At 36.4% G+C, this 18,800-nt stretch overlaps 1 protein-coding gene across 1 annotated transcript in view; it reads left to right on the forward strand.

The window, feature by feature from the left end:
• DLG2 (discs large MAGUK scaffold protein 2) overlaps positions 1-18,800 on the forward strand; it is an 856,812-nt gene that overhangs the window by 446,200 nt on the left and 391,812 nt on the right. The window contains exon 5 of the mRNA XM_013943075.2: positions 15,925-15,975. Coding sequence (XP_013798529.2) covers positions 15,925-15,975 — 51 coding nt within the window. The remainder of the gene's footprint in view (positions 1-15,924; positions 15,976-18,800) is intronic.

The raw sequence follows: 18,800 nt of genomic DNA on the forward strand, positions 1-18,800 counted from the left end.
ATGAATGATCTCAATTTCCCTGTTGCACAGAACAAACCTTATTTATTTCTTTTTTGCTTTCTAAAATGCTGTAGAATTAAGTAAAAACTAACTCTGATGCCAGCTTTGTTGCAACACTTGCAGCAGTTGATATGAACCTTTGTATTTAATTTATAATGGAATTCCGTTTTAAGCTGCATTTGCTTTCATCTTTGCATCTCATTAGTCTAAACTTGCTCAGGTGCCCTGACCGTTCCCTTCCTCCCCCTGCTCCCATCACACTGCTAAGACCTAGAGGAGGGTGGACTTTATGCTCCCTTTGCTCCCAATGGATTCCTCATATTTCTTCAGTCTCCCATTGCTCTTCCAAATCATTATTATTATTAATGCTTTGCTATTAATGTTTTTCTAAATCATTATTATTATTAATGCTTTGCTATTAATGCTATTAATGCTAATCTGTGCTGCTGCGGGTACACTCAGGTTGTTTCCTAAGGAAGTTAGGTTATATTTTCGGGAGCTATAACCAGATGTTTGGATTGTGTCACGCATACCTGGCCATGTGGCTGCTTTGGTGTATCCCTGTTTGGGCTTGTCCAGAGCTCAGACCCTTTTTGGCGATGCTGGAACGGGGGCTGAGGAAAAGCCTCGGCTCTCTTCCCTGTCACCCAAGTCAAGCCAACATACCTGAATTTAGCATATGAAAGGTAGTACAGGGAGACTTAAATAAATGCTGCAAAGAATAATAAATTCTTCTTTTTTAGTTTGTAAGAAAAGGATGGGGAAAAATGATGAATTTCTGAGAAACAGTCAGTGCTCTAAAGGCTTTTGCTGAGTAATACAAATGTAGGTACAGTCTAGCCCTAGGGAAGTAAATTGGAGGAGGGAGATGGCTTTATATAGTTCTATAATAAAGCATAAGTCACATGGCATTGCATAATAAATATAAAATATGATGTATAACTATTATAAGCAAATATTTCAACAGAATGGTAATGGGGCATAAAAAGAAATCCTTTTTTGTCTAAAGATGCTAGAATCATGAATTTTACAAAGCTTGATAGTTCTTAGAGTTAGGGTTATTGAATAAACGAGTGTTTAATATTTTTTTTCTATTTTCCCTGTGACTGAATAAATTTGTTGCTTATGTCACCTTCTTTGTAATTAGTCTGAGCATAGTCTGGGAAGTTAGATTTTACATCTTACCATCTCAAATGCCTCTTATTTTTTCCAGTTTGAGAAACACATTTTATTTGTTTGTTTTTCATGCTCATCTTTCATTCTGTCAGTTAATATGCATTACACTGGAAAAGCTAAATCGGATAAAGCTCCATGATAGCTCTTAAAAGCTGCATTGGCTTGGCTTCTCTGCTTTGGCCCTTGAATTGTATCACGGTGATGTTGTTTGCGGTAGTAATAGCTGCTGTGCTCTAAATGTCACCATTTCAGCAGTGGGCTAAGTGATTTTTCTCTTGTAATAGCAGCATTATGAAGATTGATTTAATTCACATTTGTAAAATATTTTGAGAGCACTAATGAAAATATGCTACACAACAGAAAACTGATAAATTAACATAAAATAATTCCCCCTGAAACATATATAAACAGAAGAATCTTCATTCTGCCATCTGAGGACTTGAATGGGTTTTAGCATGATAAATAGTAGTAACATTCAGGATGTTTTCTTGTGCTCCAAAACCCAAAGCAAAAGAATGGAATGGATCAGATTTACTTTGCCTCTATTTCATATCCATTGTTTTTCTTCCTGAAAACCAGTGTATTTCATACCTTTTGTTTTAAAATATACCACTTTAGAAAGGAACATTTTTACAGAAAGAGTGGAAGTGATTTAGGAGTAAAAGCATCGTTGTTTTTACTTGGCTTCTCTCTTAAATTCTCACGGCAATTCTGATTATTTAAGTCTCATCATACATATAATCTTTAACCGGGGAAGAAAGCACCTTTTTAAATTAAAACAGCTTTAAGATGTGGGGGAATTTCTTTTCATTTCCTCAGGAATGAGCACTGCCTTGTGTATTTGATAGCCACATATCATGTTACATAAGAAATCAGAAGAAAACCTTAACTGTGTCTGGCTTTTGGTGTAAATATCAACATCTTGTCAATCCATCATGTTAAGCATTCCTTGGCCATGTATCTAATTATGCCCTGACACTTTTATTCTGCAGACTTATAATGCTTCCAATTTTCAATTACCTGCGAATAACCCTGGCCTTTAGATTCAATCAAGAAGCTCTTTCTGTAGATGTTTGATTGAGACTTTGCCATTAGCACGCTGGGGAAAAGGCGCTTATTGAATTGTAAAGAGTATAGCTCATACACGTGTCTCTGTCCCTTCTGCTTCAGGTAACCACAGCGGGGAACAGGGATAAGTGATGCTTCATACTCTTGTTTGCACCATCTGGAGTGCATGTACCTTAGCATTTTCATTCAGATCGTGCGTGTGCATTAGAAGCAAATTTATTGGTTGTCCTCATTTACCAGTCTTTAGTTTGCATGCTGGAGATCACGAAGAAGAGTCTTCCTGAGAGAAAAAAATAAACTGGAAGTTGTGCTTCTCAATATCCTCAGACCACTAATGAATGGCCAGTCCTTTGGACCATGCTGGAGCTAGTCTGAACTAAAACCCGTTGCAGAGGCGCAGTGCTTTGCTCTCGTAGCTATTCTGCTCTGTGAGCCTGCTCCTGTTGGGCTGCGCTTCCCCTCCTTGTAGCCTAAGCTGTTGTATTGCGGGCAGACCAGCAAGCAACTGCTCTCATCAGTTATTTATATCACTTGCAGGAAGTCATACATTCATATGTACATAAATATACATGTGTGTACGTGTGTGTGTGCGTGTATATATATATATATATATATATATATTTGCACTCGCTATGCCTAACTATGCTTCGTCTTTAATTCACCCGAGAGAACTTGTCCGAGAGGTGAGCACGTGCTGCAGAATTCAGAGCAGACTGTGTCTATATTAGAGCTCTTCGAACCACTTAGAGATTTGAGTCAGCCTAGAATTTTATGGCCCGAACTGACCTAAATTAAATGTAGTTTGAATTGGTTTTTGTCTTGCTCCCCCGACCTTGAATTAGCTTCTGCTTTTGTGTCACTTTTGATATATTACACGACAAGCCCATAGCTAGTGTTACTGGATTTTGTAGCAGTCAGCTGAAACCAGTAGGGTCTGTGGATTTGCAAGGATCCAGGGGCTAACATGACATCTTGAAAGTATGCTTTTATAGTATAGTCTGTAGTCTTAAGCCATCAAACTCATTGTATCCTGTAAATGTTTCTGTTCATTCGAGTTTCTGTTCTTCTGTATAAAAGGCATAATTGAGAAATATGTTCAAGCAATTGATAAAGCTCTTCGAGCAAGTACCTATGAGGCTATTTTTTCATGATCATAGCTGTATTCTGAATTACTTTGTCATGAATTTTTAGTTCTTAACTGAACTGGGAAACCCAGCACATGATTATAGAAAGTGCAAGTGAACAGTTATTTTACCTGCAGATTTGATTTCTTTGTGATTCGAGACAATGGCACTTAACTAGGTAGATTTCAATGGATCAGAAAGATGTTGAAGTTAACTGAAGGGTTTTTTCAAAAGTGAAAGGAAAGTTAGCAGAGATGTCATTATCTTACTAGTTTTAATCTTTATATAGAAGGAAGAAGGAGCTTTACTGTAATATACAACTTAATTTTGGAGGGTCTCAAACATTAGGCAAAATTTAGAATGCTTTGTCAGTGATATAAGTATTCCTTTGACCTCAGATAACCTGAGAAGTAAAGAGAAAGTAACTATTCAGTATTGTATAGAAAACTAATTCTGGTGAAAAATGGAAAAGAAATTATTGGTTTCGTCTTTTAATGGAAGGGCTCAATTTCTGTGAAGCTTCTGTACTTTCAGATGAGATATATCCTCAATTTATTTGTAAGAGAAACCTTGGTAAGTTCAAGGCTATTTATTTTTTATGTCTAGAATTGATTTATGTTTCACTTTATAAAGTACCTTTTAAAGTTCAGCCAAGGCAAGGCTGCTGTTATCTTGGTAGTACATAACACAGCATTAGTAACAACATCAGATAGAAAAAGTTCCCTTCCTCCATATTCTTTTATGTTTGCACTTAACAATATCCACTGCAGTTCTTATAGGAGGGTTGTTTCACCTTATTTAGGTTAACTTGTTAAAAATCTTAGAATGCCTGCAGTATGTTCTTACTCCTTTCATATAGCAATATAAATCTGAGCAAACACCTTTTTTGCTTTAAAAAAGGCAAAGTTAACCATTTACGTTCCCTCTCATTTTTCCCCATCCTTAGCCAGTTGACCTACGCCGTGAAGCTATCACTCTTTCAGCCCTGTTCCAGGAAATGTTCCAAAGCAAAGCTCCCACTTTTGGAAACTGTCAATGTTGACTGTGTTGGAATGTTTTAAGTGACCCATTTCCACATTTTGCATAATAAAAAAGCATGCCACTTTTAATGCAGTGAACTGATGAATTGGCCTCAATGGTAAATTATATTTTAATCAGTGTTTAGAAAGCCTAGCTCTGCATATAGTAGCAAATCCGCATATACCACATAAAATATTTGTTTTCCTGATGTTAAAAATCCCTTCTCTCGTAATTTTCTATAGAAGATTGCTTTAGTTTGAGGATAATAAAAAGTAAGGATGCCTACATGAGATAATTTTCACTTTTTGGTTAGTTTATAATGAGAAATGGTAACTGAGGTGCAATCCTATATTAACATAGGCAATCAGCTCCACAGTGATTAGTGCTTGTAAATTGTTCTCCATGAAGATGGAAATAGTTTAAAACTTGGATTCTTTTTAGTCACGCATTATTTGTACTGATTATATCATTCTTCATATTAGCTCGGCAGAAAACTTTAATGGGTTTTGACAAGTGTGATGCTTGTTTCACTCTGCACAGCTTGATTGGGCTGTTATGTGATCATAACAATATTAATCTTCCACAATGTCCAAATTCAGGACTTTAAATTTGCACAGGTGATGTAAAGGTGAGCACAGTACTCTGGGTTTATCTTGAAATCATTGATATGTATGATTTATCAATGGTTTGCTATAATAATTCAGCTATAATCTTTTTTCAAGTAACATGCAGTATAAGTTTGGTTAATCACTATGACTTCACCATCATCTTTCTTTATGATAGAAGCTGATTGTTGTTATCTTAATAGTGTTCTTTCTTACTCTAAAAATTGTAAAAGCCTCCATTTGTCCATATGACCCCTTGTTATTGCCCCAGCGGAAGACAAACATACTTTGCACTTGGTGCTCTCAATGCTGTTTTATTTCTTTTCAGAGACTTTGTGTATTACTTTGAAGTTTGTAAAATAAGCCAGAGAAGTACTTTTTCTTCTCCAGGCATTTGATTCCCACACAGAAGGACACAAATATATTCTACTTTATGGTACATTTCATTCAAATGTCTTGACACTGCTGAAAAATGTCCATCTTTCAAAGTCCAGGAGCTGTTCTCATGACTTCAGTAGACCAAGCTCATAAATAAGACCAAGCTTATAAATAAGTTGGTCTTTATCAGAACTGGACACCAGCCTTTCAGTTATATCTGTCTCAATGAACCTTATCTCTTTATCCAGGCCTATTGGAAGACAATAAATGATACTTGACTTTCTATCTAGTTCTTGAATTCCACGTCTTTGTGATATTTGGCTGTTTCTAAAACTTAGTTAAATTATTTTTTGGAGGCAGCCACCTGCTTTACAGAAATTAAATCTTTAACACTATAAATAGTGTGGGCTTATATATAGTTTGAGTCTTGTTCCTTATTTTCAGGTGTCTTCTAGCCATTTCTGCCCACTCTTATTGAATCTTATTGATTCAAAAAGATTACGAGAATTGCTCTTTCTGTCAGCCTTTTAATCCTTCTGCTTTGGGGAAAATAGAAGATACATAGCAATGAATAAAAACCTGCAAAGTTAAACAAACTTTTTTTTTTTTTCTTTTCAGTTTAGCCTTGTGGTCTGTGATACCAAAAATTGCGATCCTTGCAATATGTGTGCACGAATAGCATACTCCAGATCAAGGATGAGGTAGAAATGAATGTAATCCTCATAAATAGGTGGCTGGTATTTCTTTGCCTCATATAAACATCTATTGAGTGTGGAAATTATCTTCTGAAATATCTTCAGAGCAGACCTGTTAGCTTCATATGCAGTATAATAGAGCCCAGCAATGCCTGTTTAATAGCATTGTGGTTATCAGAGCATTCCATGGCCAGCAGATATAATATATACAAAGCTATATATATATTTATATAAAAAACGATCACTAGCCATTTCACTGTATTAAACTGCACTGATCCCTAACTTTATTACGTAATGGTGAAATCTCTGCTAGCATAGAGTTTACAGAATAGATATGGAACTCATAGGGTTTAGTATTTCAGGAAAACTAGGGGGGACATACTAAAAATACTACATGTAGTATGCAAATTATTTTTTACTTCTGAAAATGGATAAAGCAATGCTTGACTCTTTTAAGTGGTGTTGCATAATATAAGGTTAAACATTTTCAAAGTATTGTTTCTATGTTGCAGTAGTGTATTTTTGTATATTAAAAATATTCTTAGATTTATTTTTTTTTTGCCACAGTGTTTTTTGCAACAGAATTTTCTTAATTTGAGGGAACTTGTTATGCAGTAGAATAACTTGTTCTAAAGAGCATCATGGGTCAGCATTTTTCTCAAGCTTCCTTTTGTCTTTTTACCCAATGCTTCCATGAAGCATCTCTGCTGTTATATATGGTAGTAGTTAGCAGGTAACCTTAAAGGTATAATCCCTTGTTTTTGGAATAGTGCACAGAAAGTATTTCAAAAATAACATTAAGGTTCCCCTTTCAAGATTTCATCTTTGGTATTGGAAATGAAATGGATGAATTTTTTTTTCTTTCCTCCTTAAATTTAAGTTGATGAAATTTCTCTTAGACTGATGTGATGCTTATCCTACCAAGAAAGCTGAGAAACATTTGAAACAATTTTCTGAATTTTGGCTGGGCTTAGATTGCGACAGGTGATGATCAGTCATGCAGTTTTAGCTGCTTCTCAGGATGTACATTGTTAATCCCTGTGAAAAACAGTGACATCGATTTTATTTCCTGGAGCCTGTAAGAATAGAAAACAGCTTTGAATTTGGCTTGGATGTTCAGGTTGTCTTTTTTTTTCTGTAGCAAAATTAATTGGGCATCAAGGAGCTGGTCTTTTATGTTCTTAGCTATAGAGGGAGGAGGACTGTGACTTCTTGACCGATATGCACTAAAGACTCTTCCAAGATTTTAAGAGAAGTAGTGAGCCTTTCAGTCATTGTAAAAAAAAATTGGTAAAGCAGGTAACTTATGCATAGAAAGTTGGTCCTATAGAATACACAAATGTTTGTTTAAAAATGTATGTGTATGCTATTTATGACAATATTCCTTATTATTCATTATTATTATTTGTGTGAGTATTTTCTTTCCCTTTTCAGAGCCTGCTCCCCCTTGCAGGTAGCACGTCCCCAGGTGGATAAATGTAACATTAGTTACACAGGTACAAGCCCAGTGACACTGGTGGGGTTGCACCAGTGATGCTGGGAGTACAACTTAGCCTTCAGTACTTGTGCTAGATTTAACACACGGAAAGAAAGAACCCAGGCGAACTCACTGATTGTGGTTTGCCCACTGGCTGGCAATGGGGTAGTGGAGCGGGGAAGGGAATATTAACTCACAAAACATATTGGGAGAGACCATTCCAGACACAAAAATGTTAAGTCAGAGTAAGCTGTCATTTAACAAGTTGCAACAGATTAGATGATGCTGTTTATATTTTTTATTTGCTTAGGAAATGGGGTATCTTCATTGTATACCTCATCATATGATCGCGACCCAAAATCTGTCACAGATATCAAAGAACACATTAAGTGATTGCTCTTCTTTGATTGACTAAAATTTTGCCAGTCAGTATGCTATTGATTTCTTCCTAAAACTGAGAGGAAATTTTATCATCTCAAGTGTTTAAATGAATCTGTCTTAATAATCCTTAGTTTATGTATTAGTTTCTATCTATCTTTTAAATACTCTTACTCTAAGCACAGTTACTAACCTTTCAAATAAAATTGTGCAAACTGTAGTATTAAACATTAGTAAAATAACCTTGTAAGTCCCAAGTTACAAGTACTTCACAATCTTAGCTGATGAAATAAGGTCCATCAAGCAACAGCAGTTTTTCATTTTGTGTATCTTGTACGTAGATTGCAGTATTGTAAATGCACTTCTAGAAATGTATGAACTGTTCAGCGAGTTGAAAAGTTCAATGCATTGTCCTCCAAAACTGAAATGGGCTGGAGGCGGAGGATCCTGACAAACTGAAAGTTTATGGTTAGCCATATGTTAGGATGTCAGTAACAGCAGAAGCATAGAAGAAAATGAAATGTAGGCTGACTGTGAACTTATGAAGCTGAATGTCAACAACACAAGAGAGAATGTAACTTTTGGACAAAAATCATTGTATTTGGTTCTCTGAAACATGCTGTTTGAAATTCCTGCATTAATGTATATTACAAATTTAAGATGCAAGGATATTAGGAATTTTAGGAAATTATTCTTTCAGGAAGCAAATCCTAAAAGTCTGAAATGGCCCCATAGAGTCAGTGAGCAGACAGGTTCCTCAAACGGCAGTTCCATCTGAAGTCTGAGATAGATGACATAAATCATAAATCTGTTGATGCCTCTCTTTCTCTAGTGCCTGCAAAGCAAAGCCTAGATGACTGCTTAACATAGATATCTACCTGTTAGATAGCTAATAGGAGGGGACATGAATTTATCTTAGTGTAAGAGATAAGGTTGAATGTACCAAAGGTGAAATCTGCAGATTTTTTCTTTTGCTGGTCCTAATTCCATACAACTTGGAAGTGCTAGCCTAAACAGTATTCATATACAGAAGTCGTTTCATTTCCAGCTTCTGTGACCCCATATGAAATAATGATCTCTGCTTTGAGCTGCTCCATGGATTATGCTTATTAGTCTGGGAGTTCTGCAATGGGTCACTGTCAGGTGTATGGAGCACTTACAGTTACAAAAGTGTAAGCAGTTTTCTCCTGAGGTGTATACGACCAACTGCACAATGTGGACAAAATAAATGAAAAGAAGACAAAAGAATGTTTGATGGCGCCAAAGGATAGAGTATTATCTAAAAGCAACATAAAATGACAGGAATACCTAGAAGGAGGGTATCAAGATATATGTTTTTTGGATAAGTAGAAGATCTAAGGAGATAGAACAGCTAAGAAAAGATCTAAATTGTCACTGAATAGGGGAAAAGGATCATGAAGAGTGAGAGTAGCAAGGCAAGCAAGGGAAACTGGAAGAGAAGCCATTATTTGGACAAGATTTTAAATTAAGGATAAACAGGTGAAGCATATTAATAAAAGGAATCCAGATGCATGGAATGTATGAGGGACTTAACAGGAGTTGTGGGAGAAGATTAAGTTAAAAGTTTAGCTGGAAAGATTAGAAGGTGGAAAGTCTACTGTGAATGACCCTTTGGTTGAAGTGTGTTTAGACAAAATATATCTAATTCTGTATGTATGTGCACGCATCTGTGTGCAGGCAGAAAGAAAATAACAGATTTGGAGGTGGTAAGACAGAAGAAACAAGTAAAAAACATGAAAAGAATGAAAATCAGATAAGGTAGAAGAGGCTGAGATGGAGACGTGGGAAGCTATGAGTGGTGCTAGGGAATGGTGACACGAGTATAGAAGATGATTTTATTCTGAGCAAGATTTGAGAAATGAGGTACAGCGAGATGATAAAAGGGAGCTGGGAAGCAACTAGAGAAGAATGGTAAAGGTTACTAACTAAGCAGGTATTTTCTTCAAGAGAATTAAAACAAACAATCAAACAAAACAAACAGGGTAACAATGAGTGAGGGAGAAAGAGTAGAAAGGATGAGTACAGTACACTGACAGTGAAGAAGGAGGTAGAATAAAAATTAAGACCTGAAAAAGGATATAGGAGACACCTAAGAGGAAAAGAATCAGCACAGAAGTTGCCTTTGAGAAGAGTACAAGCTGATCATGAACTTGATGGAGATCTTTACAGGTGTTCACTAAGAGCTGCATTTGGCTTCTGGGAGCTGTGCTCATTTTGTTTTTTGCTCATTTTGCTCATGTTGTATATCTTGATATCTTGATATCTTATGGTATCTTGATATTTATGGTATCTTCTCTAAATGGTGTACAATAGCTGGTGGCAGACTGCTCTATGGGCTTCTGCGGAAGCGTTCACATATCAGTTACACTTATACTGCAAGACCTATTACTGATAAACCATAAATTTCCTGGAAAATCATATGGCCTTTCACTCTTCTTCTTTCTTCACACCAAAACAGTTGTATTATGACAAGAAAGCTTTAGTTAATGGTAAATTTTCATCCAAAGAGCTTAACGCATTTTCCCTGTTTCCTAGAGGATATATAGGGGAAAAGGAGGAAGTGGAGTAAATTATGCACTGAGATTAAAAATAGATGCAGGGTATCTTGACAGAAAGCACATAAAATGCATTCATTCTCTTAGATAATGAAGAGCAATATGAAAAGCTTTCTGACAGCCTCTTCAGGACACTTTGAAAATACAAAATCATCATATTTGAAATCAGAGAACACAGGAGACTATTTTCTGTATGTTTACAGGCAGAGAGAAAGGAAACTTTAAATTCTCTTGGAAAAATATTGAAAGTATATCAGTACATTTCTTGACAACAGTAAAGAAGCTTTGGTGATTAATGAAGAAAGATCCTACATCTGGAGATGGTGAAGGGCTAAATAAAGAAAGGTCTTTGGTCTTGCTGATGCAACAGAAATCATGAAGGGCTCTTTAATTTTTTTTCCTGTTTGACTATACAAATGGCCTTGATGTTTCTGAAATGTAAAATGGACTGCCTTAATAATGCAGCAAATTAGAAATCTTTAAAGGACAAATATGTCCTAGGGTCACTTGTACAATAAGAATTTGGCAATCCTGTATTCTGCTGAGGTTTGGGTGGTTAAGCAACTGATGAAACCTTGCAGCCAAAAGAATCAAAATTACTTGTTGAATAAAAATCACTGTAAATGAGTGATAATAAAAGCAGAAGAAGCTATCTTCTTTCCTGAAGACAGCTGAAAAACAATATCCAATTAAATATAATTAAAATGGAAATTTGTTTGTAATAGAAGTCTACAGATGTAATTTTTAGGCCAAACACTCTCTTCTTGAAAATAAGACTAAGCATAACAAACAGCTCTGATGACACCATTTTATTAGAAAGAATAGGTGCAGTGGTCTCAGAATACTGCAGTTGTATAAATTCTAAGAGTGTTTTAGTGATGTTATTGCTGCTATTGTTATACAGTTTTTATCATTAAAATTCATGTGATGACATCTTTATCTTATTGCATGGATGAATGCAGTGGTAGATGTGTAGAAGTATAGCAAGAAAGAATTAGGCAATGCTTATTTGTTTGAGTGTAAAGATGTCTCATCAAATCAGTCTTTGATACTTTCTCATTGCAGAATTATAAAAAGTGTATTAAATTATCATTGTGAGAAAAAGCATATTATCTATAAAAGTCCGTAGAGCTGAATTTCATTAAGGGACTGCTTCAGTGGCTTATGTCATCCTTAAACTGCACAAAATGAAAGAAGGTTCCTGGCCAGTCATAGTAAAATTCTTCATGGAAAGGAAGAAACAAATCTGAGGTTTTCAGATCCATGTTTTGGTGTGCTGTGTGCTGAGCTTTATTTCAGGCTTTTGACAAAACAGTATATAAAGAACCTCTTTTTACCTGTTGCTTATTTTTCATTCCTCTCAAAGCAAGCAATTCATCTCTGTCCTCTTCAGATGACTAGTGCTTTCTTCTTAGGAAGACAAGTTGTCTGTTATGATCTTTAGTAGTGATTACAGCTTCACTACGTTATATATCTTGAATGCTGGAATCTAGATGGTTACCATATATTACAACTCTTTCTTAAAGAAGCTTTCTATTCAAAAGTTGGAGAGAGTCATTCAATATAACAGATGTGGCTGTAAATATAAGACAACAGTTACTTTGCTTTTGCAAGCAGTTGCTTTAAATATTGCGACTTAATTGAGTTCTAATAACTTATTGTACAGGAGCTGTAAGCTCCTGTACACTCTGGATCACACTTTGGATCATAAACATATGTAAAGTTAGGAGACTGAGAAATCTTCCTTCATCAGAAGTGCTGGTGATGCTGTTGCTGAACAGCCTCAGGGCTTCAAGGCCCTCAGAGGTTCTCTAAAACTTCTGTGAGGACCCGTTCTTCACTTATTGCTTGTGTAGTTTTGTCCTGAACAATCATATTTTTTGTGACCTTCTCAAAATAAAGCATGTTGCTGAATGAGAAGTGTCTTCCATCTAGAGTCTGTCCCTTGAAGAAGGGCCTTGGTTGGTTACGTTCTTCCATGCACCTGAACTTGTGCTCTTCTTACCCGCTTCTACCACAGTCCACTGAGAAACATGCTGCCTTCCCCGAGGCCTGTTACTGTCAGAGGTGCTGCTGAGCACTCTTTTCCCAAGGAAGTGACATCGGTGTCCTGATCAGTATCAGAGAGGTAAAAGTCAGCAGTGGTGTATCTTGGCTCTGGGCTTTTGGATAAGTGGAGAGGCTGAATTGCTCCACATGGACATCCAGGCCAGTCAGTCTTGTGGGATCCGGTGCTGGACATCATGCTGTCCAGGTACCATCAGGAACAGATGTAGACAAGCCCCCAAAAACTGTGGGAAAAGCTGCTAATCCAGAGATTTTGCCTTTTTCTAGTGTGTAATCGTGAAAGAGACATGACATCCCTTCTGTAAAACTTTTCTACCAGTCTAGAGTTAGGAGTAGCGCAGGCACTTAGAAGTGCCTAGAAGTGCGTATAAAGGGAGGTAGATGGTACCTCACATGTCAGCATTTTAGATGTCAAAATTTAGCTGAGGTTAAAGCTACCAGTTGTGTCAAGCTTGCAGACCTGAAAGTTGGGAAAGAATATTTCCAAACAAACTGGGGAATACTTACGGTAGAAGAAGGGAAAATCCTATGAAACAGTTTGACATTGTAAATTTTGCTGTGCATTTTTGCTGCAGCCTGATCTAAAAGCAGAAGTTGGAAAACTCTTGCAAAGAAGGACAGAGGAACAGGTTCCCACTGCAAGAAACAGAAGCTGCTGTTCCAAACAGCCTGTTTACAAGTCTTGTCAGGCCAGAGAACTGCCATAGTTATAATGGACAAAAACAGAGGATATGTCCTTATTCTGCTAAATAAGAGGACCGACAAGCCAGTTTCAGCACTGGACCCCCTCATTCTGCTCATGCTTAACTGCTGGCTCAGTCCTTGGCTGTTTCTTTCCAGGAGGCTTCAAACAGAGATAGCTTTAAGCAGTGAGATTTGGCTGAATATTGACTATAATTTAGCAGTGTAGGTGCATCCAGAGAAGCTAAATATGAAATAATTGTTCTGCAGACAAATGGTGCTACATACATCATCATTCCACCTGCCCCAGGTAGGTGCAAGATCTTCTTTTGTCCTTTAAGTAACTACGTTGGGGTCTGAGCAACCAGCCAGAAAGATAGGGTGGGGAACTGAATGCCATACATAGATATATATCCTTAAATAACAAAAGGAATTGGATCAAAGTTAGCCTTTTAGTCCGTATCATCCATGTTGCTATGGCACCTGAAAATGGATCTCTACTGTGATTAATGGAGAGCTGACGACCTTTGTGGAATCGTGACTGGGGATGATAAAAGGAGCCCCCTCAGATTATCGTAATCAAGACAGTGTCGTGTGCAAATACAAGTTGAGCATTAGGCCTGCTTTTTTTCTCCTTTCATCTTTATATAGAGGTTGCTCACTTCTCATGTCCCTCTTTTTCCCATTTTGCTGCACTAACGAGTTTTTAATGCAAAGGACAAGTGATTATAAGCAGTGAAGCAAAGACAGCCTTATAGAGCGAGACTGAGGAATTGAAGACATAGATCAGAGCTTTCCACCAACCTAAGATAAAAGAGAAATTCATGAAAACAGAGACATATAGATAGCTTTGATTTCATTATCATCAGACAGGAAAGGACAAAAAATAGAATAGCTATAAAGCTGTTCATACCTAGTAAGTTGCCTATATTAATGAAAAAGTCTATACAGAAAGTATTAAAATAATAACATAGAACAGGAAAATATCCTATAGGAATATTTATGTTCATATTTGGTTTTAGAATAGTGGAATGTGATTACCAAATAGCAGTCATGTAAGAAGTATAAATATTATGTATGTATTACATATTTTATTTGTCAATGCTGTGTTTCGTTTCATTGTTAAGTATGGGTTATCTGTTTGGATTTTTCTCCCCTTCCCTTTCCTTTTGAACAGAGATTCTGGGGATTGTATTTCTATTACTGATTTCATGGTTTATCAGATCTTGAATTACATACAAATTAAATACTTGGTAGCTTTTATAGGATGCTTTTGTTTGGTAGATACATGTAGCTCGTAATAATATTCACCACAGAAGTACCTAATTACATTCGAAAGGTGCCTGGCTAGATAAAGAATGATTTGCATACGGTACTTTCTGATCGCAGCTCAAAAGCTAATACAGGAATTTAGCAGCGGCAGGGGAGCAGGGTTGGAATGGTCTTGTCCTGCAACAATTCTGACCATTTTTTCCCCCACTTGATGTCAGGACAAAAATCAAAACCTCAATATTTTGAGCAGGGCGCAGGGGTCGGTTGGCAAACTGATTATCTGAAGGAAAAATACAAAATTGTTCCTCCAAAATTAGGTCAATCATAATGTTTCATCTCAGTTTTGCTCATTTTCTGTAAGTATAAATTAAATAAAATATTAAAGCAAAACTATTTTCAAGGAAACATCCTTTCATCAATAACAGAATGATTTATCGGCAAGATCTTTAATTTTGATTTTAATGTTTTCTGGCAAAATCCAAAAATTGCTGACTTGCTGTAGCTAAGGGACACTTTTAGCAATTCTTCTAAGAGTTTTTAATAATAAAAGTACTTTTATTACTATGAAGTTTACTTATGCAGTCAGATTTTGTAGCTTTCTCGGATGCAACGCTCTACCCATTTAAGAAATGAGGAAACTAAGAAAGGGTTATTAAATGTGTTGCCTAGAGGGACAGAAAAAATCCATGCCAGGCTGGGAACAAGGTTTCAGAGTACTGCTTAAATCAGTGTCATGTCTTTGGTTGATAGATTTCTTGTCCAGTGCAATCCATTTTGATGCCCTACATTTCGTAGTTTAATTTATTTTGACACTGAAACTCAGTGTAAGAATTGCATTAACATTTTGTGCCTTTTTGCCATTCAGTTGTCTATAGCAAAGGTCCTTTGTCATGTTTTTGCCCTAGGTTAACATAGTAAACAAGATATATTTCAGTATCTGTATCAGTGAGTGATTTTTACATAAGTATTCGTCTCATATTATGCTGTGGAGTAAATTGGAGCTTGCAGGAAGATGAATAATTAATCTTTCTCCTATTTGTGAGAATAATTTTCAAAAACAGTTCTTCTGTTTCTGATATGGAATATTACCTTGGACACTCTTTAAATATTTGCACAAAGTCCACAGACACACTGCTTCAGATATAACGCCAATTAGTTATCTGACTTAGTTATCTGTTAGCTCAGTGTTTTACCTACTGAACTTCTACTGTTCCTCAAGTTTGTAGGCTTGATTACATGCCATTGAAGACAAAGGGAAGCCAAGTATTCTATAATTTAGATAGACTGGTGTATGTGTTGAAAAAAATGTGCTTCAGTAAACTGATCACACAGGAATATCTGTAAAATATCCCTACCAAATTACCTTTCATATGCATTTAATGGATTTTCTGATTTTATTTTGTTTAGGTCAATGGAACAGAAATTGAGTATGAATTTGAAGAAATTACATTGGAGAGGGTAAGTGTAATTTATTATTTTCTTATGGGAAAAATATTTACTGTAATGCAAATATTTATGAAATTAAAAATGGTTAAAAATAAAATCATTTACATTTTGAATGAGCGCTTCCACTATTTATCCTGTGGCATCAAAATGTGAGTAATGCAATAGGATAAGCATTTCATATTTTTAAGATGTTTCAGGTGTAGGCACTTGCAAAACAGCATCCAGAATGCTTTCCTTCCCGTAACTACATCAGTGCTCGACTAGGCATTTGGTCATTAGGAAGAGCCCATGTGACTTGGTAACTCTCTTTTGGTTGTGAATTGGAAGTACAGAAGCTTTTCACACTTAACCTCCTCAGTTTCCTTGCATGGGTGCATGTTAATAAAAGACATGCAGTCTTAATTTATAAAATAAGAGTTGCAAAAGATTTTTTTTGTGTTCTAGTGACTCTATAAAAGCAGAAGGCCCTATCTATTTGTAAAGGATGATACTTTTATACAAGTCTGAATTGCATCAGCTGTATTCAGGGCTGGCAGTAAAGCCTTTCTTTGTTAGCAGTGTCCTTTAAATGTAGCACAAAAGAAAGATATTTAAAAGTTGCATTGGATTATATCTTCCTAGCTTTGGTTTTTTTCCTTGCTTTTCGGGTTACATAACTGCTTTCTTTAGACTGCAGACTTTCTTTATCACAAGGCCAAGACCAGATGGGCAGCATACTGTGTGAGCAAGAAAATCTAAGCTTTGTCATATACTGTAGTGCTTACAAGGATTGCTATTGGATTCAAGATTGTCATTGCTGAATTCCTTCAATATTCTACCAATATTCTGGTAATATGAAGTTTTATCATCTTGAAGAAAACACAGTTAGGCTTCTTTCTACATAAAATATTTGAATGCAAGGCCTGATTTATCAAGATGTGACTGACGCCATATGAGCAGATGCCTGTAAGGTAGCAAACTACCATTAAGTTAGATACTTAGATTATACAGTTCATTGCACTTCTTCTGCATGCTACATTTTTAATTGCCCAGGATAATGAATTTCATAAGCATTCAACTTAAAGGGATACAAGCTTATATTCTCATTGATTTGATCACTCAAGCAAATTATAAAAGACCAATATATCTTTTTACCGTAGCCATTCTCTGCGCAGTCTCATAACAGAAAATGTATAAGGTTATAGGCACTTTTTATCTACTGTCTCTCAAGTTATTTGCGCATCACTAGTTATTCATTGGACTAGAGTTTCCAAAGGTCACTGAACAGAACACATGCCTCCTGGGTGATGTTCTGAAAACCACTTTATTTTTAATAGATGTGTAAGTTATCAGTGTATGTACTGCAGAACCAATGCAATTTGTATCTACTCTACCTGTCTGATCCAGAACAGGTAATTGGTTATTTAAAATGTAATAAAGAAATTAAAGACATTGATAAGCGATAGCAAATAAAGCTACAGATTTTAACGGAGGATATCTCCGTTGTTTTCTGGATGCTGCTGAATCTGTGGCTTTTGATTATTACTGCTTGAAATGTTCTGTCGCATGTATCAGTGTTTTGTCTCAAAGACAGGGTACTGTGTCTGCTGGGTTTTGTGAGAGATATAAAACACAAGTGATTGCCTTTAAATGGCTGTCATTTATGACAGACTGAAAGCATTTTTCAGAAGAAAGACATTCCCCATGTTGATTACCCATTTTCTTCCACAAAACCTCCTTTAGAAATTAGATGGAAAAATCATCTCTCTGTATTTAATGGCAAAGCTGCAAAATGTATTATGGTTGCTGCTTTTGAGAGATTAAAAATCTAGTTTGTCCATATCAAATACTTGTTAATAAACTTCTCATTTTAGTCCAGTTATTCAAGTTACAGGATTCTGCATCCCCAAAATAATCAAAGATTTTCTTCATGACATTTATCCACATTTTGAATAATTAAAATAATTTTGCAATCAAAAACAAAAAATGATTTAAGGTGTTATTAGGGCTTTTGCACTATTTATCTGTGGCAGAGCAAAAGGGAAGGCACTGTTTATGTCCGAGTATCTCCCAGTCTCCATAAACTTGGCAGTGACTCCTTTACTTTAATTGTGGGAGGTCACCTTCATTTATACGTGGTGCGAGTCGGAGGGATGTTTTCCTGAGCAGAGTTGCTGGGTTAGACCCAACCCTCGCTCCAGGATTAGGAGATGGCTCCTTCCTTTGGGGTAACGTAGGACCCTCGGGCACGTGTAGGCAGCGTGCGTCCCATGCAGAGCTGGGTCTTGTATGCCAGAAGCGGCTGCAAGGATGTAGTGGGCTTGTGTAGAAAGCTTTTTTCTTTTTTTTTATTATTTCTGCTCTATCTGAGATAATCTCATTCAGCTGGTTCCATTTAAAACTGTAAGTGTCCTTCTTTATAGTCTCCCAAGACTTGGGGTTTTGAGCTTACAAGGCTTGAGTAAGAGCTCATGAGGGTGAGTTTTGGGCAGATCCACCTTAAAAGTGTGGTGAGCTTGGAGTTTTTTCCCCTTGAGTTAAAGAGGATGTAACTATGCATTTGTCAGTCCTGTTTGGCAGCGGCAGCCTTGTACGCCTTTGCTCCTCGTCAGCTGTATCAGCTGCTCATCAGATACCATCACAAATCCCTGAGCCTGAGGATCACTGTTAAGTGAGTGCCTACTAGCATAACACACAGTTAAGAGAAATTAAACAAATGTTCTTTTCTTAAAAAAAATAAAAAATAAAAAAAATAGTTTCTTCAACCACCTCAGAGGACGTGTGAGTTTCTCTGCCAACTTAAAGTCATAAAATGCAGATTCAGGAGTAAAATAACATTTGGCAGTTTGTAATGAACT

This window comes from Apteryx mantelli, chromosome 1 (genome assembly GCF_036417845.1).
Source record: "Apteryx mantelli isolate bAptMan1 chromosome 1, bAptMan1.hap1, whole genome shotgun sequence".
Lineage (NCBI taxonomy): Eukaryota > Metazoa > Chordata > Aves > Apterygiformes > Apterygidae > Apteryx > Apteryx mantelli.